Genomic DNA, 26,007 nt, shown 5'->3' with positions numbered 1-26,007 from the left:
GTAGGAAATAGTGAGTCTTGTGTAGGACCAGAGGCCTGGGTGCTCTGAAATGGCGTCAGGCCATCTCTTCAGACAGTGCCTGTTCAGTCAGTGAACAAACTCTTGAGGGGCAGCTCTAGAGCTAAATTCATCTCTTAAAGAGTTGGTACCCTGATACTTGCTCTCTCAAGCATCCTGATATAAGGCTCTCTTTGCTGTGGATTTGGGTTTCAGGATTACCTCTGGTCTCTGATGATGTAGGAGTTCCAAATGGAGCTTTACCCTTGAATGGGGTGTTTACAACTCACCACCACTTTGTCTCCCACCTCCTCCCTCCTCAGGCAAAGGAAGCCTACAAAGAGGAGAGTTCAGAGAGCTGAAGACATTGGCTTTGTCAGTTTGGATTAAACTGGCCGACAAGGCGGGGAAAGGTAGATGCAGGTACCAACATGCTCTAGTACCTGGAGCAATTGGCTCCTTTGGCAAAAGGCTCAGAAAGCTGAGGAATGGGCCGTGTAAGAGAATGGTTCATTAATGTTTATAAAGCACGGTTACACTTCTGAAAGTCTGCTATGTCACAGACTCTTCCAGCTGATGAAAACAATAGCAAGCTGTCATGCCTGATTCTCTCTCACCATTTCAGCCTTGCAGGTAGAGGAGAATCTGTAACAAGATTGGGAAAAAAAGAAGAGACAAGTTTTCTTTCCCAGTCCATGGAAAAATAACCCTGTTGGATTATCATCTGGAAACAGTGGAAACTGCCAACATGAGCAACGAGAGGCCGGTGAACCCCAGCTCATCTACACTGACCGAGGGCCTGAAGAGAAAGAGGGGAAGACCAAAGAAGCAGCCCCAGGTGAGGGCACATCACCCTAAGAGGCTGCCTGAGGATGCTGTGGCATTAGCCTGTTGGGATTTGCAGGCAGCCCTGGGAAGTGGCTCGCTAACAAGGAGCAAGGGAAGCTGAGGCATTCTGTGATAAATATTATTGCTATTCAGGAAAGCAGTAGCGTGTGCACCATGGGGCATCTTAGCCACTGGCTTCAGAGTTGCCTCTACTGTAGCAGGCCGTGACTGTTCAGGCCAGGAAATGGCATGAGAGCAGCTGGCCAGATCTCTGTTCCAGTCTGGAGACTTTCAGGTGTCACCACGCTCTGTTTCTGCACCAGTAGCTAGATAGAGGGAAGAAGGCCAAGGCTTTTTCTCTCCTCATTCCAGACACTATAGTCAGAGTCCTTGGGATTTATTAATTTCCACAGACCAAAAGATAAAGGGGTGGAAGTATTACTGGCCATCTTCTAATGCACTTCAGCAGCTGGAAAGGCAGAGACGAACATGTATTTAGTGGTCTGGGTGCTCTAATTGGCGTAAGACAGTCTAAGATACATTAAAATGAGAAGCTGTAAGTTGTTCCAGGGATCATCCCACTTAAATGGTTTTCTCCTTTTGTCCCAGGAGGAGGCTGTAGGACCATTGCCAGCGAAGAAACCACGAGGAAGGCCAAAAGGAAGCAAGAAGGTGACTACTGTATCTGGACAAACGGTAAGAGTAAATGGCTTATTTTCTTTTATGGGAGAGAGAAGCTGGCTGTCACTTTTCCTTTAAGCGTTGCTAGAGGGACAAGCAGGGAGGCTTCTCTTAGCTTTACAGATAGACAGTGAAAGTTGTCTCTAATTCAGCGCAGCCTTAATTGCCACTGTTGGACAAATCAGTTATTGTGGTCTTTGTCTTAACTCACCTCCCAGCCTTCCTGTGTTGCCGCTGCCTGTTCAGCAGCTTCCTTCTAGCGTTTCTCCTCCACCATTGCCAAATAATCACAACCAGCATAGTCTGGCAGGTGTTTCCTCCTCAACTGTCTTCTATCCCCAGCTTTAGCCTTTTCTGCTACTTGTCTTACAAGAACTTTATACAGAGGTCACCTTGGCCATGTTCAGTGTATTACTCACGGTGCCTAGCAAGTATGAGAGGTGAAAATACTTTTTTTTTCCCTTTGTTTTCAACGAAGGTAGAACCTTCTGGGAAAAGGCCAAGAGGGAGGCCTCGCAAGTGGGTGAGTACAGTGTTCAGTCCTCTTCCTCTTCTCCAGTCATGGATCCTGGGGGATTTTCAGTTGTATATGCTCTTTTCAGGCTCTATGTGCAACAACATTCTTTCAGCCTAGGTGACCTGGAAATCTAACACTTTAGGGAAGCTCCGACCACCTTTCCAGTAACTCACCCCTAAGATTCAGCTCCTGAAAGAATCCTGAGAGCCCAGGAGAGCTGCTGTACTTAATTCAACACATATTAGTCTTCCACAGTACTTTTCCAGGCTGGAAGGTCAGACCAGAGATTCCACCCTTTCTAGGGGAGAGGGGTTGTCTTCCTAGGAGTCTTGAAAGACTGGAGTGATTGCTTAGCATATTAATTTGTCTCAAAAGAAGAAACTTAAAATTAATCAAAAAGAGGAATTTGGTGAATGATGAAACTTTGAATCCTGCCAGCAGGAGGCTCTTTTATGCAGCAAACAAAGGATTAGTAAGAATCAGTAGTTAGAAGATGAACATAGAACGTTCCAGGTGTTGGGGGGGGGGGGGGGGGAGAAGATGAAAGCTTTGAATCATTAAGGATATTGCAAACAATTATTGGCACATTGTCTATCATTAGGAGTGATGGAAAAAAACCCCAAACAAACAAAAAAACCAACCACAAACCATTACTTGGTGTGTATTTGTTACTGCACAAATTCTAGACCAAACCCAATCTGTGCAATTGCTGCAGGAATCTGTAGGTTTGTTCTACAGCTATGGTGCCACCGGAGTCCTTGGGATGGAAAGAAATGCTGTCTGGCTCAGCAGAAACAGAGGGATAGAGCAGCGTGTGAGGGCCACACGGGAGACTTGGAAGCAAATCTTCCCCAGGGAGGATGTGCCAGGGTATGGGAGAGATTAGAAGACACTGCTGACATGACAGGGCATACGAATTCTTGGATAGTGATGGAGGGAAACTGTCCGCAAACTCGGTGCAGAACTGAATCTCCCAGACAAGAGATCTGCTCCATAAATATGTCCATTTGCTGTTTCTTCCTTGAAATCCAGATGAGAAGGTCACAGTCTAGTTCACCACATAGCTTTTGCTAAAAGCCCATTGCTTTTTCTAAACCAATTTATATTATGTTATTTAAATACACTGTGTAGGGAAGCCTGGTACGTTACCAGTGCTTGAAGCAACCAGCTCTGCAAATTGGGATCCTCAAGCTCTATGGAAAAAATATTGGAGGCAGCAATGGCTGTGTCTTAGAGACCAAAACAAACATCTTACCCAGTGAGTTCTGCTGGTGTCATTCCTGGTCTGACAAATCGCAAAGAGAAGCAGGAGGACCTGGGAGGACATGAATAAAGGACAGTGTTCTCCCTTTCAGTAGTGGTAGGGCGCCATGGCCAGGTTGTTGTGAAAAGCCCAAAGTGCATTTGGAGGAAAAAGAAACATCTTGGGGCTGCAAAGTAGGAAAAGGAAAAAACAAAGACAAAAAAAAAAGAGGGGAAAAAGACATTATTTTTTTTAGATTATCTTTGGGTTTTAGGGCGAGAAAGAAATGAGATGAGGGAAAAAGTACAAAGCAGCAGCAAATAAGGAGAGAACATGCTCTTCTATGAAGTAGATGCAAGCAAGCAAGAAAAATGACTTGCAAGCGTATAGCTCAGAGAGATACTTACTAGAACCATGGGTACTGGAGAGATCAGAAAGGGATAAGGAGGTGAGGCACAGCCAGTCCTAGGTCTTGATTCTCTTTCGAGGACAGAGTGAGTCAGAAGGAGCTCAGATACTATGGGGAAGATACTATTTTCCTGCCCAAAGCATCTATAAGCAGGGATACATGGATTGTTCCTGGACCAGATGAGGAGCACAGTCCTGTTTAAGCAGAGTGTCCAGGACAAAAGGGACTGTGAGAAGGGAGGCATCGTTATCTACTGATAGAGAACAGAGCTGGACGTTGCTGAGCTGGACTCAAAATGGCAGGGTAATACAGCTAAGCCTGAGGCACAGTATCAGCCTGAATCAGGGCAGGGGACAGTTGAACAGCCAGAAACCATGCCTCCCAGGTAAAATGGATTGAAGATCACTTCATAAAAATAAAATGAGAGATAGTATAGGTGTTCCCTGAAGGGCTGTGATTGCAGGGCTCTCCCTGCCCTAGCAGTGGTGTGATGGTCCTTCCTTGGGAGCAGGGAAAGGCAGGACTTTGCAAGTAGCTTTGAAGCAGTTGGGGTATTGCTGAATTTAATACTGAGTAAGAGCAATATTCATCAGCAGGTGCAATTTGACCTGGCCACATGCATGAGAGGAGGCAGAGATTAAGAGAGAGACCACCTTGTCTTGGACAATGGTACAAAGGGTTGTGTCCTGTATGGGTCTGTGAACTACAGTGGGTAAATGCAAGTGCAGAGGCCAAAGGACTCCAGAGGAGCTGGCAGGCAGTTTCTGGCACTAGTTTATGCATTCTTCATCTAACCTGAAATAGGCAAGTTTAACCCTCGGGAGTACTACAGTGCCTTTCTGCTCGCTGTCTGGTAAGGGAAAGAGCAGGCAATGAAATTCTGTGGGAGGAATAGATTCAGTCCCAGCTTTTGCTGTTGCCATGATGCAATCTGATAGGGACAGAGGAGCCTTGGCTGTGAAACTCTGTTATTGTAGGGTTCAGGAAAGCCAAAAAAAGTGAAATGCTATATAAAGCTCCTATGCAGGAGAACTCTGAGAGAGGGTTTCAGAGCAAGGGACAGTTTATAAAACACCTGCTGGTAGGGCTGTCTTGTGGTTAAACTGACAGTAATAGTGACAGAGGAGATGGCTTCATCCCTGCTTTGTAGTTAGTCTGTGTGCGTGATGCGGCTGCAGAGAGAGACCCCCACTTCCCCTCCCAGGGATAGGCTCCTGCAGTAGAAAAGCAAATGGGTATGTTTGATACCCACAGGCAGGCACAGTTAAGGCAGTGTTAAGAACATGGTCTCCAACTTCTTGTGGGGCACAGACACCCATATGTGTGCTGTCAAAAGCTATTATCTGAAATAAAGCTAGCTGGAATAGTTTGGAATAGTTTTCCTGTCCTTTTTTTTTGTTGTTGTTGGAAGTGCAATTTCAAAAAAATAATTTCAATGGAAATTCTGATTTTTCTATAATGATAATCTAATTTTTATTAGATTATTATTAGGGGTAATGGGCACAAGTTACTCCTGGGGAGATTCCAGTTGAACACAAGAGGAAGATTTTTTCAATGAGAACAATCGGCCATTGCAATAATCTCCCCAGGGAAGTGGTGGATTCCATCATTGGACACTTTAAAGATTCAGCCGGACAGGGTGCTGGGCCATCTCATCTAGACCGTGCTTTTGCCAAGCAAGGTTGGACCTTGAGGTCCCTTCCAACCTGGTATTCTATGGTTAATAAAAACACTTCCTTCTAAGTTCAGTTCACACTTTATTCTTCTTTGAGAGCTTTATGCCACACAGAAGAAGCAGGACAACAAGCAGGACCACTGCTAGTAGTGGTATTGAATGTCTGGTATCCCTCAGCTGGGTGTGTACATATGCTTCTTTTTACTTTTTTTAGAATTATAGTTATGTTGGAACAGCCCACTGCAGATCCTTCAGTTCAAACCACTGCTCAAAGCAGGTCTAAATGGATCAGGGTGCTCAGGGATTTGCCCAGTCTATAAACATCTATAGCATGCTAGAAATAATTTATAACCATCTCTCATCTGTAACAGGCTGCAAATGAGGTCAGAAAAGACTCTTCCAGCCATTCTCTTCTGTTACAGATTGTAGTAGCTGCAGTTCTGGGCTAGGCTTGGGGTTTTGCAGTTAAATTGAGGTAAATTGATCTATTAATCAAAATTAATTTGTTTTAACAGCTTGAGGAGTTTTGGGGGGGCAAAACCAAAACAGAAGGAAAAGAACAGCCGTTTGGTTTTTAATTTTCGATGGACAAAATTTTTAGTTGTTCAGGACAGGAAAATATCCTGAAATACAGAAAGTGTTCTCAAGGATGAAAAAAATTCTCCATGGCTGCATAATGGGGAGATTTTTTCACAGTGTGGGGATATGTGTCTCCTAAGGCTGGTAATATGGTGGGTTATTACGGATTCTGACAACCATTCAGAGATGCTTGTGGATGTGTGTGGACACTAGATGCACTGGCGCTTGCTCTTGCGTATGGTTGGATGTAGGAAGTAGTGGCAAATGGTCATGCTTTCAGGGCTGCACAGCCTTATTTAAATAACACAGATCAAAGACTTTTTGTTTTCCATCTACTTTGCATATTAGCAATTTTGTCTCTTGATACCTAATTTTATGTGGGTGTTTTTCTTTGTTTTTGGTGTTTTTCTTCGTAGCCTCAACTAGTGGTCCAAGAAGGAGTGCCTCAGGAAGGAAATCCTCAGGGAAGCAGTGACTTGAATTTGAACTCAGCGCCAGCCACCCAAGGTTTGAAATTAGATAATTGTAATTACATGAGACTAAACTCTGCAGCCATGCTCCTGGCAAACCATGCCTGTATCCCCAAAGCTCTAGCACTGGCTGCGTTCGTTATGGTAAATCCTACAAACAGGAGGATTTGGCAGGCTTCCAGGCACATTACAGCAGGAAGGGTAGCACATTCCTTCCATCTAATTCAGTTGTGACTATTTCAGCTCAAGTGGAGGCAGAAAAGAGGGATGGGAAGAGAATCTATACCTTTGTCTTTCCAAGAAATCATGTATCTGAGGTTCTGGTCAGTGTTCACAGGTGTGGCTTGATGGAATTGGCTGTGTTATGTAGAAAGTGAAAATAGATCATGAATGTCTTACCTTACTTTAAAAAAAAAAAAAAAAATTTGAAGATCCCTTGACATCTGGGACATCCTAGTATTCTGGATTAACTCCAGCATGCCTCTATGATAGCCTTGCTCTCTCCTTCCTGGCTTGTACTCCAAGGCAGTGCTCCCTGTTAGTGGCTGGCACGCTAGCAGAGATGCTAATGCATCAGCAGCACAGAGAATGACGACACTGGCAAGTTTCTATAAAGGGCTGCAAAGTTACCTAAGCTTCTCTGAGATGAGATGCCAGATAACTGTTACCGCTGTTGTAGGAAGTTACAGATGCACCACCCAGAGCCCCAGCCTCACTACAACCCTGGGAAAGTGCAAATCCAAGCCCAGCCTGTACCATCAAGGCCATTCCTGAGATAGATGCCAGGAAGACTTGCATGCGGCTGAGTCCTACCTTCCGTGAGCACTGTGGGAAGCTATTCATTAAATACTTTCCCTTGAGTGGGAGGGGGAAGGGAGCCAGCAACCCAGGAGAGGCAGATGTTGCCTTGTTTTGCCATGTGGTCAGCACAGCTGCTCCCTCATCCCGCTGCCGTTAGTGCTGCTGAGCGTGGCGTGTGAAGCAGCTTAACTGACGCTGGGCAGCCAAACCCAACCTCAGGTTCTTAGAAAGTCCCTGGAAATGCCGCATGATAAAATGCCAGAATAGTTAACCTCAGTTGCTCGATTCAGTTTCCTCTTGGGCTCCTGTTCCCGTATCACTTCCTGCCACCGAGTTGTGTGATGACATCAGCAGAGCCGCAAGCTCGCGGATGATGAGCTCACCTCCGGCCCAGTCGCTGCCTTTCTGTAGTACTCCTAAGCATCACCCGAAACCACAGCCAATGTGGGTACTTTCTTCTTCCTTTCAGTTTGAGTGGGACCGAGGGCAGTGACATGAGGAATACGTTTTCCTCCTGTCGCAGTGAGGTAGAACCAGATGTGACAGGATAAGCGGATGCTGCGGTCAGTGGGAGACAGCAGCGCAGCGCATGATACTGCAGCACAAACCGCTCTGTGTCTGCCCGCTCAGCCCTAGGGACAGGGAGGGGAGTTTTACTGTTGGGGAAGGTGTGCACTTCTGTGAGAAAAAAACCCCAGCCAGTTGAAGATCAGCGGAGATAAGCGTGTACAGTATGAAACCTGGCAATCCTCTGGAAAAATTCATAACAGTTGGTATTTGCTCAGGAGCTTGAGATGGAATGGTAATCCAGTCTTGGAAACTTCTGACTAAAAAGGGAAAGAGGAGACTTACTATTCTGATTTACCAGAAACTATAGATCCTGTGGCTTGTTTGCAAGCAAGATGCAGTTGCAGCAGCTTTCAGACAGGTAGTTTCTGGATGAACCCATTCTATGGGTCTGAGTTTAACTTAGGTATTATATGCCTGCAAGCTTTTGTGCTACTCGTGTAGGTGGCTGCTGCTCTGAGATTTGTCTTCAATCACATAATAATCTCCTGCTACAGGCACAGCCAGAGATTTTCGTCATTGTGGGGTTTGTTGGTTTGTCTTTTCCTTTCAGGTGAGGATTTTTGAGCTGCTGTGCTAGAGGGAGGACATGGGAGGATGCATGTGCTTGCTCATCCTGCAGGTTGTATGCTGTACAGCTCTGAGTGGGAAAGAGATCTGCCCTGGGCTTCATGTCTGCAACATTAAGGAAGAATTGTTGAAATAAACAACGACTGACTTGCTGAAATAAACAATGGCTGACTCCCTGCTTTTCAGTCAGTCTGTCAGGGGGAGAATCAAGAAATAGGAAGAGCCAAACTAGAAATATGCAAGACTTACAAGCCTGCCATGGGGCAGAGAGCTGCTTTAAAGCTACCTGATGTTTTTCCATGGCCTTTGTAGCTGGGGATCCAGCTCTGGTTTTTCCAAAGGCGCTGGTTATCACAGAATGGTTCGGGTTGGAAGGGACCTTAAAGATCATCTAGTTTCAACCCCCTGCCATGGGCAGAGACACCTCCCACTAGACCAGGTTGCTCAGAGTCCCATCCAGCCTGGTCTTGAAGACCTCCAGGGATGGGGCATCCACAACCTCCCTGGGCAACCTGTGCCAGTGTCTCACCACCCTCACAGGAGAGAATTTCTTCCTGATATCCAACCTGAATGTACCCTCTTTCAATTTGAGGCCATTACCCCGTGCCCTATCATTCATTACACCCCCTGATCCAGAGTCCCTCCCCAGCTTTCCTGTAGGCCCCCTTTAGGTACTGGAAGGCTGCCATAAGGTCTCCAATGGAGCCTTCTCTTCTCCAGGCTGAACAACCCCAACTCTCTCAGTCTGTCCTCATAGCAGAGGTGCTCCAGCCCTCTGATCATCTTCGTGGCCCTCCGCTGGACCCGTTCCAACAGGTCCTTCTTGTGCTGAGGACTCTAGAGGGGCACGCAGTGCTCCAGGGGGGGTCTCACCAGAGCGGAGTAGAGGGGCTGCATCACCTCCCTCCACCTGCTGGCCACGCTGCTTTTCATGCAGTCCAGGATGCAGTTGGCTTTCTAGGCTGCAAGCGCGCATTGCCGGCTCATGTTGAGCTTCTTGTCCACCAGCACCCCGAAGTCCTCCTCCTCAGGCTCTCAAGCCATTAAATTATGTTATGGGTGACTCCGGGTTATCTATGAGCAGGCAGAGGTTTGTTAATGGTTCAGGCTTTATTGTGTTGCTACCTGCAGATGCTGCCAATCACAACTCAGTTGTTAAAGTTTTCTGTTAGTCTAGGCCAAGAAGCATTTGTCTTCTCTTCCATCAGTACCACTGCTGAATGATGGATGAAGCTGATTTCAAATCCTCTTAAGCCACAAAAGCACCCTTGGTTTGTTTCAATAAGCTTGCTTGGCTAATGGAGTATAGGTGTGAGAGCAGAGTTTGCTTTATGGCAAAATTTCCAAGCCCCAGTCCAAAGCCAGGAGCAGCCTTGGGGTCTTGCTGCTTTTTGTCTGTCTTTCCTGCCCTGTGTTCTTCTCAGCGCATCGAGAGATGGAGCAGCTGCAAACTCCTTTGTCTCACTTTGTTCCCTCTGCTGCCCCAATGGTCACCTCAGCTGTCCCTGAAACCAGGGGGTTAGCTGCAGATCAGAGCAAGCCGGTGCAGCCAGAAACATTCCCCCCTCTGAGACCATTTTCAGACCTTCTGTGCATCTACTTTCCTGATGTTCATGACACTATAAGGCGTTTCTGGTATTTCGTGTCTTGCGAGGATCCAGGGTGGTAGCTGGAAACACATATAACTGCTCACAGCAGAGGTTGATCGTGTGCATTTGCATAGCAGAAGCCAGCAAATTTCACACAGACTGTAATATCTGGGCTCTCAACAGCCTCATGCTGAGGCCTGCTGCCAGGAAAGCCATTTCTGTCAGGCATTAGCCTGGAGCTGGTACAAGAGCAAGGGGAATGTTGCTGTGAAGACCTTTAGTTGTTTGGGAATGGATCCTTGCCACCTTTTAACCTTGCACTGACTCTGCAATGGGGCATTTGGGCAGTTAGGCTCCTCTAGACCTCTAACCCTCTCTCTCCCATGATCTTTCCCTTTAGGCGTCACTGGAAAAGATGGTTCCAGGCCCGGCAAAACTACTGGTGTTAGGAGATCTCTGAGCAACATCCCTGCCACAGCTCAGTAGTATGCCACTGTTCATGTCTTGCTGAAGCCAGAGGACTGGAAATCAGGATTTTTAATGTCATACTTCAAATTCTTCCTTTGTGATAATTTTGGCCAAGCTTTCTCTCCTGTTGTCTGCTGGCTTACCCCAAACATACAAACAGGGACTTAGGGGAAGAAATGGCAAATGCCTTGTTGGAGAGATGCCTTTCACAGTTTGTAGTATAACTTTTCTGAGGAAATTAATCTTTCTTACAAATACTTGGCTAACATGGTGCCTTGCCCTGCCACAGACAGCAATAGTTCAACAGAAAGGTAGCGTTGACTCAGTAACGCAGATACAGTAAAGGAAACTTATTTACACAGCTAATTGCTGAAGTTATGTATCCTACCACCTCTGGTAGATGGATGGAGCAGTCCCAAGAGCTTACGTTTTGCTCAGTTGCCCATAGGGATTGCATCTGAAAGACAGTCTTTTGAGTCCTTTCTTTACTATATCAGAAAGAAAAACCTTCATGGCCATTCCAGCTTACCTAATGCTGTTGCTCCCGTGGTCAGTAACTTGGATACTTTAGGGGAAAGTTTGCACCCTGATGTCTTGGGATTCATTCTTAAATTTTTATCCTAGCACTGTCAGCTCAGGGCCATCTCCAATAACTAGCTTTTGGCCTGGTGGTGCTCCCCCTGAATCCGACAGCAACTCTGAGTGCACAATGTTTACAAGCTTAGTCACAGCCACTGGATTTCATCACTTCAAAGGAGTGTCTGTAAAGAACCAGTTACACAAAAGTTGCTTCCTTGCACAGCCTCAGGATTCAGTTTAAATCAGTTGTATCTTCAGTCCATAATATGCGTATGTGGGGTCCTGTAGTGTTGTAGCTATGCAAATAAAAGCTTGCTGATACAATTTAGTTTGGGGAGGCAGCAGTAGACAGTTGGTCTGAGATCGTTGCTGGCTGCTCTCAGTCTCACGTTGTATGCAGATTTGTGCTTTCGGTGTCAGAGCTGATCTTGCTGAACTCTGAGGAACTGACGGTATTTCCAATATCCAGTTGCAAACAGTGAAATCCCGGTGGTATTTTCCATCTCGTGGATGCTCTACCTGCCTATTAAAGGGACAAAGTGGGTATTTCAATTATCTTTGACAAGATGTAAAATTGGCTAGCTTTACAGTGTTAAATATTTAAACAGAACATAATTGGCTTTAAATTTATGGCAGTGCATAGCAGAAATCCATGAAATAGCAGTATATATTGAGCTCATTTATTATCCTTTCATCAGAGGTCTGTTCCCTTAGCAGGTATTTATTTAACACAAGAAAATGTATGTAGAATTAAGAGGAAGAGATGATTGGAGAGAGATAATAGGGGAAAAAAAAAAAAAGGTGTGTTTTCATTCTGGGTCATTTTGTCCAGTCTGCCCAGTTTAGTAGTAATCAGAATCCCAATCCTGTTAATTCTGTGTGGTGTCTGGTTTGCCCTAACAGCAGTTTCTTGTGTGTGGAGTTTGGTGGTCTCAGCCAAAAACTGCATCCCAGATAACCTTTGTGCGTCCTCTACCACATAGCAGAGAAATCAAGGATTAAATGGTTTAGATCACAGAGACTTACCTAAATTTTACGCTGTAGGATGAGGCGTGCTGCCAGGTATGGCAAGAGTTTGACCCCCTTCTGCTGTGTGGATAAATCCGGGTGGGACATGATGCACACAAAGCTGTAACTGTTGGTGGTTACATGAGAAGATCCAACTGGTGTTCCTCTGAATTAAGGTTAGGGAGCTGCTCTCCTTCAGGGGACACACAAGTTCAGCTGCAGTTCATGTCTGCATCCACAGGCCGCTCCAGTGGCAGGCCAACAGATTTTACCAACTTCTTTACCTGATTCTCAGGTGAATTGGCAGGTTTAGTACTCTCCTTGCAAGGCTGTACTGCCTATTTAATTAACCCCTATTACCTGAGAGCAATAGCTGTTACAATGTGAGACTAGACTGTCAGCTTCTCCTAAATGGATTAGGGATTGCATCTGTAAGAGATTCAAATTGATGACATCAGTCAGACAATTCTCAGCTGGTGGCATGGAGTAGAGATGGAAACTGCCTCAGCTAGATAGTAAATCCATTTGCTTTAGGTCAGCACTATTCCTCTGGGACATGCATACAAAGTCCTTCTCTTTTCTAAACTAAATAAATAAATAAATAAATTAGTCTTTGCTACCTCTTAATACTCTATTGGGAAGCCACAGTAGAAAACATGTCTCCATAAAACTTTAAGTGCTTGAGAAGAACAAGCAAAATTCCACACTATAAGGAGCTACTCTGTGTGTAGTTGAAATCCCAGTCCATAGCTTCAGGTTCAATGTTTATGCAGAGACTTGGAATGAAAGTCAATGCCTAATAAAGGTGGGCAGAATTCCAGCCATCTTCAGAGAGCTAGGATCTCACGCGGGATCACTTGGGTTTTCTTTTTTTGAAATGATAAACAGTTTTTATTTCCCATATAGTTAGTTATCTTTTCTGTGTAGCCAAATCCTACCTCTAAGCAAATGCGTATCAAGTGTTTTTAAGCTTGACAGTTGTGGTCTGACTCAGTCAAAAATAAGAGGTTATTACAGTCCGATCAAACCATGGGAAATGAAGGAGGTTTGTTATCTAGCAAAGTTTGTCAGATTCTCATAAATGGGTTTGGTGAAGGCATAAAGAGTGTTGGCAACTTGCAAATTAGCCTTGGAGTTTGTTTTTAATAAAGGTATAAAACGTAGCACCTCAAGCTTATGCTTTGCCTCGTCCATGCACAACAACCTCAGCACACGTGCGTATCACCAGACAAGGTGAGTTTATCTTTATCGAAGTTTTGGGCTTTATAAAACAAGATTTGGCCATTCAGGAGCACCCACAGATCTATGTGAAAACAAAGAAGAATAAGCAGGAGGAATCACACATGGAGGAAAAAAGACAGACCCTTAAGCCCAAATGTTGGTACCTAATTCCATCCTCTTGCATATCATATAGTACCTCATAACTGGCTTGATTGGAACACAAGCCAATTCTGCTTCATGTGTACATCCTGAAGTCTCCACAGCCGAGTCTGTTTATGCCCCACATTATTGTGTGTGCTGTACAACTATTTAGCTTTTCATACAATTAATTCTGCTCCTGTGCATAGCCTCTTCAGTTAATCTGACAGCTTTCCTAACTAGTCCCAAGTTTTGGGTCTGTCGGACGGAAGATGAGACAGAAAGCAATCTGAAATACACCAACACTATCACCATGGAGCTACCGATGCTGCTGCCCACAATGTTCACCCCAGTGTGGGCAGGCTATCGTGGACAGAGCTGCAGGTGCGCTGATGAACCCCTAGTTTGACCAGGAATTCACCTGGTTAAAGGATAATATGGCAAACAGACAAGTTGGAATTTGTCTTTCTGCATTCCGGATGCCCAGGATCTACGAGGCCTTCCTGACTTCTCCACCAAGCACCAACCCTTCCTGAGGAGGTCCGAGTTTCCATGCTGTGGAGCAGTAAACCTTGACCCCTGCAGAGCTTGTCCTTCCAAGTTTTTCACACTTCAGCCTTCGAATGGCATGCAAATTACCAACAGGTACTGAGGTGAGGGTACACTCCAGCAGTTTTCTGTGGAAAACGGAAACAATGCGGGGGGGCAAAAGAAGACAATCACACTAGATTTCATGTAAATAGTTTAATTATATTTCAATGCTTAAAACACAGAAACACTGGAATTAAATTACATCATAACGCTTCTGCTAAATTGTACATATATTTCCCAAGAACTGTGACAGGAGGCGCTACTGAACTAAAAGAACACTCCAGTACAAGCCCAGCAAATACCCGTAATATTCTTTTAGTCTTATTATCTGTACTTCTTTAATTTAAGGGCAGTCATCACAGAACAAAGCCTACCATTACAGGAAGAATGGTTAAAGAGAGAGAATTCCTCTGTAGGTGTGTTTGTTATACAAGGTACATCTCAGCATTAACGTGCAACAAGGCGCGTGGTTTTGCACCTGAGCTGGCAGATGCGCTGCTGGGCAGCTGCCTGTGCAGCACGTGGCGTTGGGTGAAGAGCAGAAGGTAGGCTGTTAGTTTGAAGAAACAGCTCAGCTTACACTTGCCTCTTACAGAGTTTAAAACAACAAATTAAGTTCCAATCCTAAGAGTTGTAGGGGAAATGTTGCGATTTAGGACAGCCATGAACCCCTGCTGCTGCTTGCATCCCTGTCCCGCTGCAGTGCATGGGAGCGTGACAGGCAGCACCGTGCCAGCTGCTGAAGAGAGAAATCCAATGTCTCTGTGGCTGGAGGAGATGGTAAGTGTGTGTGAATATGTGATGTATTTGCTTCTCAGCTAGCCATGTAGGCATAACCTCTGGGAAGATTCATAGAGTGTCCAAATTTTAAGGACCTAAGCCAGATTACATTGAGTATTTTTACCTGCGCACTTCCCTTCCAACAATATCCCTGTAGTGCAAACACCAGCAGCAACCAGCAGCCTGGGAATGTCTCCTGCCAGATCTCCTGGGTATGGAGGATGGGCTGTTTTCCACAGGTGATGGCACTCCTAGCCCTAATACACCTTCAGAACTGTCTGGTTTTAAAATAGAGGGATACTGAAAAATTTAAAGCAACTTAGCTCTGCAAAACTGCCGTAAGGAAAGCTGTGTCAGTGAAGGAGGGAGGACTGGTACGGAACTGTGCACTGCAGGGGTTGGTGGCACATGCCCAGGAAAGAGTCTGCATTTAATGAACACAGGGGAAAAAAAAAAATCACAGTGGGGAAGAAAAAAACCCAAAAGATTTAGGAGAACAAAAACTAACTGGCAGGTCCAAACTTGCAACAAAGCACGTGATACCTGAATTGCCACTCAGTGAAAGATCTCCTTGCATAAAGCCTATCTTTACGTCTGCATTCAAACTTTGGCTTGCCCTGATTCCCGTTTGACTGGTGCTGTGGATGGAATATGATCTGACTGACAAATGTATGTACTGCAAAAACATCAGGAGGTGATCAGTGCATTGCTGGGCACTGATGCTTGCATGCAGGCTCTGCTGCTGGCCCCTGGCTGCTGTGCTGGCCTGCAGCACTCGAGGCTGGTGGCCACCAAAAGGTTCTGCAGAGGACAGCCCCCATGCCGCACTGCAGCATGCCAAGGTGGCCAGAGACCCCTTTGCAATCTCTCCCTCCTGCAGCCCTGAAGGGTGCACAGGCAGAGATGCTTCAGGGTTGCAGGGAAACTCCTGGCTTACCTGTCTGGTCCCACCTTCTGCATTAGCAGGTAAGGTGAGCAGAGAATAACACAAAGCTCTATGTTTCCTCCAGCAGGAAGAAGAGAAGGCTCTGACTGCAGGTCCTGGCAGGTAAGGAAGGACGAATCAGCTGTTCAGTCACCTCTGGGGGCAGACATGGGGCTGTCGTAATGTTGAGCCAATACATGTTTTTTCCTTATTTAAAAGAAAATACTTCAAGACTTAATCTTTTTTCTGGATAATGCTCTGCAATGTTGAAACTTCCCTGAACCAAAGCAGGAGAGGGATACATGGTTATCGGAACCCCAGTTCTACTCAACTCCTCTCTCTGGCCCAAGCACCATTATTCCAAGCTCCTGGCAAGGAGTCATGTACCCAGACTCTGACACCCCCTGCTTCTAGCTGTGTGAATTCCGCTCTGTCTACAGGGCAGCCCTAATTTGGGCTGTTCAGCCACTTCCTCAGTTAAGATGTAATCAGCCAAATGTTCACTATTTCACTTTTTAAAGCTAGTGAATTCCCCATGCTTCAGCATCACCCTGGGTACATGTTTATCAGCAGCCCACATGCCACAAGGGGGATAAGCCCACGGTAGTATGTGTTTTCCCTGGCGTGCCCCAGATTACCACTCAGCCTGGGGAGTCAGCTCTCCTTGCTTAAAGGGGCTTTGCCACCAGTCAGCCCTCCGGGATCTGCCAGAGCTGTGGTCACTGTACAGAGAGGCTCATTCATCGTTTTCCTTGGAGTCTGGTGGCACCAAGGCAATGGGGAAGCTCTCTGAAATATGCACCTCTACTCCTTGCCTGGCCCAGAGAGTGCACGCATGCGCTCTGACAAGTTAATCTACAACAAAGCAGGCACTGTTCCTAAGAACGCAGCTTGGTAGATGGTACCAGTCAGCACCAGCCCAGAAACTGGAGCTCAGGAACTTCTAGTGGTAACAGATGCACCAAAAAATCACCACTGCCGTCACAAAGGGGTTGCTTCCCAAAGTGACAACGGTTCCCAGTGCTTGTGCCCATTTGTAACACAAACCAACGGGGTGGCCAGCTGGGCTCAGTGGATCGGCCATGCTTGCGGGAAGTCACTGGTTTGTTGGCTTCATCCTCCCCAGTCTCAGCATGATCCCAGAGCAGGGGCAGGTATTGTTCATGCATTGATGGCATTGGCAACGTCTGTGAACACAAGACGGCTGGGTCTCTGGAGAGCTCCTTGACTTGTCAGCAGAATCTGCGTTGAAGCAGTGAAAGATGAGACCCAGCGAAGTCTGCCTTTGCTCAGGTGCGTGTGCTTGGGCACGGACTGCACAGTATTGTAACTAGATTCTGCCCCTTACTAAGGGCGGGCGGGCTGGCTAACACGGCATTAACAAGGCTGTGACAGCAAAATACGACAGGCCAGAGAGCAAGTCAGCACGTCCATGCCAGTTTAAAATCCCTGCATTATTGGATTACTGGGTCTCACTATTTATATATACAAGGCAGCATGAAAAGCCATGAAACATCAAGAAGACCTAGAAACATGCCATAGACTGAACTTTGTCTGTTGTTTTAGACTCTCCCTCTCTTACTGTGTTAAGCTTTTAAACTTGTGTACTTTCTACCTGCGCATTAGCAAGGTCTGGAAGGATCTGAGGTAGCCTGCTGGCCAGTCCCTTTATAGGAAGGATCTGCTTTTACTGTGCTAAGTTTAACTCTGGTCTTGTCATTTCCTCCTGTTTTAATACCTGAAGGGTAGTAAACCTTTAGCAGATTGGGAAGTGTGTCTCAAGGTAAATATTTTATAACTACAGTTGTATTTATTATATCCTCTTTCCCTTTCTGCCCACACCAAGCCTGCTACAGATTATCTGAAGGTGTAAAATGTGTGGAAACGAAGAACTGTTTGGGAGAACTGCTCCTGGAACTGGAGAAGCAAGGGAAAACACGAGCAACACAGAAGCTGGAGAGGAATTCAAGAAAAGAGAGATGTCTACTCTAAGGGGAGGCTGCACCACTAGCTAAGAGGCATACCTGTTCCAACCGTCCCTGCCGGCTCTGTCTTTCAGAAAGGCTTTTTGTGTGGTGGTGGTGACAAAGAAAAGAAAACACTGTGAAGCTGGCTGCAAATGGTGGTGAGAAGTCCTTCTTCCCTATTTTCCTACCTCTTGGTAGACAGAGGAAGGAGATAGCCTCTTGTCAAAGACCCATCTGGACCATTAACCAAAAACAACTGCCCAAGCTATCAAGCTCTTTCCTAGCTCACAAACGTAGTAAATCAGTGGTCTCTGAGGTCCATATGATTTCTCAGCATACTGCATGCCTTTGAATGCTCAGAAGTGGTTAAAGCAAAGCATTCTTCCCCTCTCCCCAAATACCAACCAGAGAACTCGCCTCCCTTTCTCTTTCTGAGCCCCTGCCCTGTGCCCAGCAAGGCTGGCCTGGAGGTGCTGACAAGATCGGGTGTGCCATGCCACAACAACGTGCAGGCTTTCTGCCTGCGTTCCTCAGGGCTTGCAGCACAGGTAACCGTTACCATTACAGGCTTTCCCTCAGCAAGGCCTTGTTCCACACTTGCATCCTTAGGTAAAGCAGAGATACCTTTTAAAACTGGGTGGAAATTACTTGATTTTCAGGGGCAAAGGAGACTCAGTGGTTTGTGGGCATTGAAGCCCTTTCCCCTAGAAAATGGCATTCATCCTACTGCTCCCGTGTGGTGCCCTGGGTGGTAAACTGTAGTAAACTCACCCTTAATTACTGAAGTTGCCCTTTTCTCTCTCCTAGTTGAGTAGGGCCAGCACTTCACCTCCCCAGGAGGGGGAGGCTCTTCGTCCTAGTTGTCTGACTCTTCAGTCCATCCTAAGCACTCCAAAATGCTCAAGTCCCCTATCTCTAGGGCTGGCAGAGATGGGGCAAGTCCTCCTGAGGTCTTACATGGTTTCCCTACCCTACAACACTACAAAAACTCGTTGACTCTTTAACAAAAGCAGCGCAGGTACCAGTGGTTGTAATGACAGACTCACTGGTCCCTGCTGCCTACCTTGCTCTGCGATGCCTGGGAAGATGCTGCATCTCGCCCATGTTCCAGCAGCTCCTGTTCCAGTTCATCCTGCTCCTCGGTGGGATCGAAGTTGTACATGGGCATGAGCTGGTGCCGTAGCTTCTCCAACCTGCCCGTGGGAGGGAAGGGAAAGGGTTTGTTGTGAAGGACAGATGCTTGGGCTGCCTTCCCCACCCCACTGCTGAGGCTTTCTGCAGGCTGTTTATCCTGCTGTGCAGGGATTCTGCTCTTGTTGCTCTTGCTGGACACGGGTCATGTCCTGTCCTGCAGCAATGAGGATAAGAACCTACTACATACAGCTGGCAGGAGCGGAAGATACCCAGAGTGCAGTTACAGGGATTAATTGCTATCCCTAATCTATGTTGGCAGGCATTACGCACAGAGGAGTCAGACAGGGATTTAAGTTCCTGCAGACCTTAAAAGATGAAGCTTTATGTCATGGGACAAAAGAGACAGTGGAACGTACTGGCGAGGCATTTTGTGACTTCTCCCCTGTCTCTCTGCCCTCAACAGCCAGTCCTGCCATGTCACACTTATGTCTGCCAGCAGAAGTCCATTTTTAGCTCCAGTGGCCTAAGAGTATACTTTAACTCTGGGGTTGAATTACATAAAATTAAATAGAAAATAATAAACAATAAATAGGAAAGAGAGAGAATCTCATAGGAGGCTGATGCCTGTGGACACACTGTCTTACTCTTGTATCATTGCTCCAAGTGACAGAGCTATAAAGTATCACTCCAAGGGGTGTCCCTAAATACTGGGCAGCTCAGAGATGGAGAATGGGTGGGTGGGTGGGTGGGCATGCTCCTATGAAAACACTGAGCCCTGCCTTAGGCTGTAGCTGAGTTTCGGGGATGGGGGAGGGAAACACACAAGCACTTACTGGCAGTGTCACCACAAATATGTATTTTAGCAAGTGTTAGGATGACACATTCCCTCCCTGCTTCTATATGGGTTTGCCAACACAACCATTATCTCCAGCAGCGCTATGTTCACAGGCCAAACATTAGCTGCTCCCGTGGCAGTACTCAGATATGGGCTTCAGGGTCTGGCTCGGAAATTTTACAGTGGGCAGCAGCACTTCTTGAAAGTTCCATGGCCAGGCCAGGCCTGCCACAAGGCAGGGAGAAGGTATCACATCTAATGGATCTTTACCAGTGTCTCTGCTGTCAGAGATGGAAGAATCAAGATGCCTGTCTCACTGCATGCTGCTCTTCTCTCTATTTTCAGCCAGGAGCTTAAGAAAATTAAGACACTAAGTCTTGGGCTAGAAAACTGCATCTCTGCACTATGCTGCTGCCAGTTGCTGTGACTGCAACTAAAGAGACCTTCAGCTTTGCAAGGCCAGTGTCCTTGGCCCGGGCTGTTGAAAAACAGGGATCTGGGAATGGCTGAAACATGAGATCTACACCTCTCATGAAAGAGTTCCCAGCTTCTTTATACACTCATAACCCTTTCCTCTGTTTCAGTGCATCTCATAAATGAAGCATGAAGAGTTTGCAGGATCCCTAACCTCCTCCTGCTCAACCATGTTTTCCTTTCCAAAGCTGCGGAGGAATCTTTGAAGCTCTGGTGTTAGAAGGTGGGCCAATACCAGGAGTGCAGTGTCCCTACCCCTGCCTCATGCCCACGCAGCTGATTCCCCATAACCTTGTTCTCAGACAGCCATCCCTTACATTCTCCCTGTCTGTTTCCTAGCTCTCTCCGGAGTTTGAAGCACTGAGTTCCCTTTAGCCAACAACAGATGTTACTTACCTCTTCCTCTTCCTGATATACAGAACCTGAAGAAGAAAGAACACCATGATTACAACAGTCACAGTAGGATGGGGAACAGCTGCAAAGAGAAATTTTGGGCACACAGAACGGAGGTGTAGCAAGTCTGGAGTCACTGCATACTGAAGCAGGGGGGAGACGTGACAACGGAAAAAGAAATTTCATATGTATCAGTGTACGCTCGGTAGCACATCATGTCTGATACTAAGTGCTTAAGTGGCCTGTTATTAGGTGTGTTAGTAGTAGTAAGAATATTAGGTGTATTATTGTTAGGTGTAGCTCAGCACTTTTTGGTGTCTGCAGGACGTATCTTGCAATCTAAGAGTGGATGAAGAACCTTCCGTTTGTGGTTTTCACCTGTAGATTTCCTACAGCGTAGAAGTGCTCTTACCCCCTCCCCAGTATAAAGGGAAGAAGCAAAGAGGGCATGCTCAGTGACTTGCCTCATATCGGCCAGTAAGGCTAGCTGCGCTGGGAAGAAAGTGAGGCTGTTGGCCTCCAGAGCCTTGTTCTGAGAACTACGAACGCTGGATGTTGCTCTTGGGAACTTATGACCGTTTCCAGGATAACGTTTCCAGGTTCTCTTAGGGGCTTTTGGAAAAACTCCTCCTTGGGCCTGCAATGAAATTTTGCAGTAGTCCCTTTCTGTAGGCTCCTCTGACAGTTGTATTAGTGAATGTATTCCTCATATGAGGAATGGGAGCTTGCCGCTACCTTCTGTTCTCTGTTGGCAGGTAAATGACCCAGTTGTATATCAAAAGAAGAACTGCAGCACTTGCATAGCCCGTGTCAGGCCCAGAACTATAGTTTCTGAAAGCTTCTGCCTGCAGAATTAATGCAAGGTTAGTTATGCAGCAAATCCTCATGGACTTTGCTGATACCCAGCAAGTAGAACCTTGGAAACGCAGTCCAGAATGATTCTAGCTAAAATGGATTCAGGACACTTTAATTCAAAAAGGCCTGACCACAGGGGAGATTAATGTGGTTTCAACAGTCTGCTTTAAAAGTTAATTTGGGTGAACTTTCTTGTGAGGCCCTGTGTTGACAAAGTTTAAATCAATGCAGCTGTTCCAGTTAACAAGTCAGAACAGAATCTGCTTTGTGTTCTTTTCACTGAACTTCCTATTGCTATTAAAAATAAATACTGATACTACATATGGCTTCCTCTAGGCCTGCTGACCGTCCTGTTCGGACTAGACCTCAGGGAGAGTGCAGATATATTGGAGCACTGGATAAAGGCCTTAAAAAGAAAAGGATCTCAGGAACTATCAGTTCCCAGCAGTTCTAGGTGAGCCTTTAGTAGAGTGCATATAAATCATTCAACCCAGATCAGTCCCAGACCCACTTTGCCACCTTCCAGCCTCAACAGACAGAGAAATATTTAGCAGGGCTCTCTTACCATAGCTACAGCCAACCCAATCACAGTAATGATCCCGAAGGACAGCAGCATTGTGCTCACGCCGGGTCCGGTGCTGGAAACATCTGGGATTTTGGTGCTATTGAAACTGGTAGTCTCAGGGCTTATGGTAGCTGTTTCTGGTACAGTCGCATCCAGAGTTGTCCCTGGGTCTGGCTTGGCCGTGGTGGTGGTGGTGCTGTGATACAAGTCATGCACAGAGGGTGAGCTGTAACTCATCCTGCCAGCTCTTGGTAGCTCCTTTTACCAAGCTGTTGTCCTCACCCATCAGCTACAGAAGCAGAGAGCTGCCCTTCGTATCAAGGACACTGATGTGAGACCTATCCTGTAGCCTTATCGCTGATGGTTTTTCTTCAGTGGTTTCTGCCTAGGAAAGAATGAGAACAAAAAAAGAGTGCAGAGCTCTTAGAGACAGGCACAACCTTTTCCAAAGCCTCCCAGTTCACTAGTACAATTTTTGACAGTGGCTCACAGATACCCACTGAAAATAAGAAAAACATTTTCAGGGGTACTGAGAGCCCCTAGAGTCATGCCTGAGTCACTTGAAGTCAGTCACATTCTCTCCTCTCACTGCTTCAGCTCTGACTCCTTACAGGCACTTGGCAGGTCTACATGGGGACAACCTCAGAATCCCTGTCTTTGATCTGCTCCAGGCTGAGCCAGGTGGCCTCTATCTGCCTGGGCAGATACAGCATTTTCCTGCTTCTATCTCTTGCTTTTACTTTTTGCAAAGTTACACGGATCCCTTTAAGTTTATCAGTGGGGACACATCCAATAAAATGGCACTCAGCTGCGAGGCCTCCATATCTCAGGATGCTTTTTATTGAATCTAAAGTAGGACTTCCCTGTTGTGGTAGTCGCTGGTGACTGGTAAGGCACTGCACTATCCATCGCCCCGCTGTCCCTCATCCCGTGCACTCTGGAAAGACAGCTTCCTTAAAGCAGTGAGTTGCACTGATCCCCCATCTGCTATTAAAGACAGTATTTCTCAAGATCCCCATGAAAGCACCCACTCAAGCTTAGTCATGCACTGCTAATTATCAATATTATTTTTAAAATTAGTCCAATTTTGGATTACAGTTGTGAAATTTGATAGATCTATTCATGCTGAAAACATGAAAGGCTTTAATTGCTTCATGCTTCTATTGTGCAAATGATCAGGAGTTGCAAAACACCATGGGATGATCCTATGGGAAGTATTTGCACAACTTTATTTATAAAACCACCGTATATAACATTAGTTCAGCAATTTCTTCTGTGAAAATGCAGCTACTTCTGTACCAGAGCAGTGCCGACCCCAAGAAGTACTGTAGCCGTCCTGTGGTAATTTCTCTGCAGTTTAGCAGACGTTACATCTCTGGACTGGAATGCAGCTGGGACACAGGGGTTAATGAGCTCTGAACAGAAAAAGATGTGCCTGCAAAGAGAAACAAGCCATTGTTCTGCTCTACTCTATTCTATTCTAGGCAAGGTTATTGCACAGTTCCCATTACTGTGACGCCTTACTGCTGTCCATAACTGCATTAAGCAGTGTGATTAATATCTGTCACGAACTGAAGCAGAGAAATCGCACCAGGCAAACAGCCCTGTGGTCAGCCAGCAGCCCGAGTGGCCACCTCGACTTGCAGAGCACTTGTCCTGCATCGCCCTGAGCAGGTAAATCTCTCCCCACACATGCAGGATCTGTCTCACACCTCCCTGTGAAAAACTTTGTGAAGCAGGAGTTGCTGGGGGTTTTGAAGTGCCTGGGAGGCTGTGGGAGCTGTCAAACTCCCATGTTTTTTTAGAGAAAGGTGAAGATAGCAGTTCTGGTCTGGTCCCACCTAACATCATGCTGAGACATGAGTTCATTGCAGCTGAAAGGGACTGTGTCCTTCACTGACCACCAAACCATGCCTACTTTAAACCACGTGGCACCTGGATTTCCCCAGCCAGTACTGACCACAGCGGAGTTCAGGGGTAGTGGGCACTCGGGCACAAAGATGGAAAATTCGAAATCCAAAATGCCACAACAGCAGCAGCAGCTCCAGCCCAGCAGGGAAAAGGGAAGGAATTGTTGAGCAGGTATGGGGCAGACTGAGCAGCTGCTCATAGAGCATCATCGATTTGTGCTATTCAGGGAAATTCTCCGTGATGATAATTCACGTTTTAAAAAAAGCCACCATCACGGAAACAAAAAGTGGAAAAGGAGCTTAAGTTAAAAGAGTGAAGCAGGCCCAAGGGCTTTGCAAAGTATGGCTCTAGATCTCAAACAGCTCCTGAATTTTGGAAACAAAATGGGTTAGGCTTTCATCTCAGTGTGGTGTCAGTTTTGGAAAACCACTGGAACTTGGATGTTGAAGCTGATAGCAAGCCTTTGGGTAAGATACCTTATGTATGGAGCACACACTGTGCTGCTGTGCATTGCTCCTCTGAATAAAGTTAGCCAGTTGAAAATCTGGTCAAGCGGGAATGAGGGCTCTTGTTCATGCTCTCAGGGTCCTGCCCATGCTGAAGGATTCCCAAGCCCAAAGACCTGGCTCTAAAAGCGATCCTGTATGAAAGGTTTCTGACATGGCTTAGACAACCACTTCCAGGTCCAGATGGGGGTATTTCTGTTCCTAAGCCCGTTCTGGTCCAGGCTGCAGAGGGCCAGATGAGGAGGATGAGTGCAAGTATGGCCCAGGGCACACGGCTTACAATGGTAGAGCTCGGGGTGGATGATCTTTCCCACCACGTTCCTTTCCCAGGTGTCATCCTGGTGCTGGAAGTTTGATCCGCAGGCTGGGCACACTCCAAGTCTTTGATGGCTGCTCTAGGGCCAGGGACAGCTACTGCCTATTGCTGGCAGATTTTAGCATAGTCCATGCACAAATAGAACAGAAGAGGAACCAGATCCTCAGCTGCTGCGAGCTGGCAGTCTTCCATTGCCTGCACCAACAGAGCTTCTCACACAGCCAGGGCCGCTCTGTGCTGGGCTCTGCTGGGTCTGGGAATAAGGACAACACGTTCCTCTCCTAAGCCAACATTTCCAAACTGGTCCCTGACAGGTGCTGTGGTGGCCAGCACCTCTGAGATGCAGAACATCATGTCAAGCACTAGCTCGAGGCTGCTGGCTTTTCTGAGCGTTAGTTTTAATCTCTCTGTGCTGCAGGTTCCTCTCAGGTTATGACAGGAATACAGAGGTTTGTGTCACAGGGATGAAGACGGGTCACGGGGTCTCTGGATGAAGGTGGCAAATAACAACTAGTATTTTTTTCTGCGTTACTTCACCGAGATGAAGCGTCTCTAGTAATTCCGCAATGCAAGCAGCACCGGGTTGCCGTTGGCTACGGGATGTGGCTTCCCAGTGCGTGAAGTTGTGGCTTCCTCTTCCCGGCGCCAGGGCCGCCCGCAGGGTGGGGGTGAAGCCCCATCCGCCTGTGCCCGCTGTCCTGGAGCACCTCAGCTGCCAGAGAGGTGCTGCGCTCCCATCCCGCCCCAGCACAGGGATGCTCCCCAGCAATGTCACCTCTCTGACCCCGCACCGATGTTGACCTGAAACACAAGCGATGGCCCTGTCCCCTGTCCCTTACCGGGCAGTGCCACCCCCCGCTGGCTGGGGGACTCTGTCCCGGCGGGAAGTCATTCCTTCCCCGTCCCGGGGAGAAGTTTCCAGACGGATAACGGGTCACACGGCCCTTCCCGCTCGCAAACGCTGCCCAGGCGCTGAGGGATCGGCCCCGGGGCTCGCAGCCGGCTCCGCGGCTCCGGCCACCCGCAGCGCTGCGCCTCTCCCGACCGGGGACGGCCGGGCCTCGCCGGGGCGGCCGGGACACTGACGGGGTCGGGCACAGCGCGGAGCGCCGCCGCCCGTCCTTCCCCGCCGCCGAGAGGCCGCGGAAGCCCCCGCCCGGCGGGACGGGACAGGGCGGCCGGACGCCCCCGCGGCCCAGCCCGCCGCCGCCGCGCCCCTCCCCGGAGGCAGCCGCCTTTCAGCGCCGCGCCCCCCCCCGCCGGGGCCGGCACTTACTGAGCGCTCCCCGCTGAGGCGTCCGGTCCCCCCGGAGCGCCGCCGGCGCCGGGGCCGCCGGGGGGCCGCGCCCTCGGCCGCGGGGCCGCGCTGCCCGCGGGGGGCCGGGCCGGGCCGGGCCGCTCAGCTCCGCGCGCGC

The 26,007-nt window shown here is 47.4% G+C and overlaps 2 protein-coding genes across 9 annotated transcripts in view; one reads left to right on the top strand and one right to left on the bottom strand.

Annotated features, from left to right (window-relative positions):
- The window catches only part of LOC134521386 (high mobility group protein HMGI-C-like), a 17,589-nt gene extending 7,117 nt beyond the window's left edge, over nt 1–10,472 (top strand). The window contains exons 2-6 of one of the 2 annotated variants that reach the window (XM_063347790.1): nt 623–835; nt 1,435–1,521; nt 1,985–2,029; nt 6,346–6,436; nt 10,327–10,472. In XM_063347790.1, coding sequence (XP_063203860.1) covers nt 746–835; nt 1,435–1,521; nt 1,985–2,029; nt 6,346–6,436; nt 10,327–10,412 — 399 coding nt within the window. In that variant the 5' untranslated portion in view covers nt 623–745 and the 3' untranslated portion in view covers nt 10,413–10,472. Of the gene's footprint in view, nt 1–622; nt 836–1,434; nt 1,522–1,984; nt 2,030–6,345; nt 6,437–8,320; nt 8,587–10,326 lie in introns of those variants that run through there. The other variant, XM_063347791.1, reaches the window with a different exon arrangement.
- C10H3orf18 (chromosome 10 C3orf18 homolog) lies at nt 10,472–26,007 on the bottom strand. Of its 7 annotated transcripts, XR_010072733.1 has the most exons (6): nt 25,432–25,856; nt 21,860–22,244; nt 20,443–20,468; nt 18,667–18,796; nt 12,000–14,017; nt 10,472–11,496 (listed from the first exon to the last, which is right to left on the bottom strand). XR_010072733.1 is itself a non-coding variant. In XM_063347789.1 (5 exons), the coding sequence occupies exons 2-5, from the start codon at nt 22,094–22,096 to the stop codon at nt 13,976–13,978; spliced, it is 435 nt and encodes a 144-aa protein (XP_063203859.1). In that variant the 5' UTR covers nt 22,097–22,244; nt 25,432–25,856; the 3' UTR covers nt 10,472–13,975. The 7 variants fall into 7 exon arrangements, 6 of the variants coding, with proteins under 6 accessions (XP_063203859.1, XP_063203854.1, XP_063203858.1 ...); XM_063347789.1 differs by having other exon boundaries at nt 10,472–14,017; XM_063347784.1 differs by lacking the exons at nt 10,472–11,496; nt 12,000–14,017; nt 25,432–25,856 and adding exons at nt 14,070–16,878; nt 25,869–26,007.

The sequence above is a fragment of the Chroicocephalus ridibundus genome, chromosome 10 (genome assembly GCF_963924245.1).
Source record: "Chroicocephalus ridibundus chromosome 10, bChrRid1.1, whole genome shotgun sequence".
Lineage (NCBI taxonomy): Eukaryota > Metazoa > Chordata > Aves > Charadriiformes > Laridae > Chroicocephalus > Chroicocephalus ridibundus.
The sequence above is the reverse complement of the archived record's forward strand: the minus strand, read 5'-3'. Positions and strand labels throughout refer to the sequence as shown.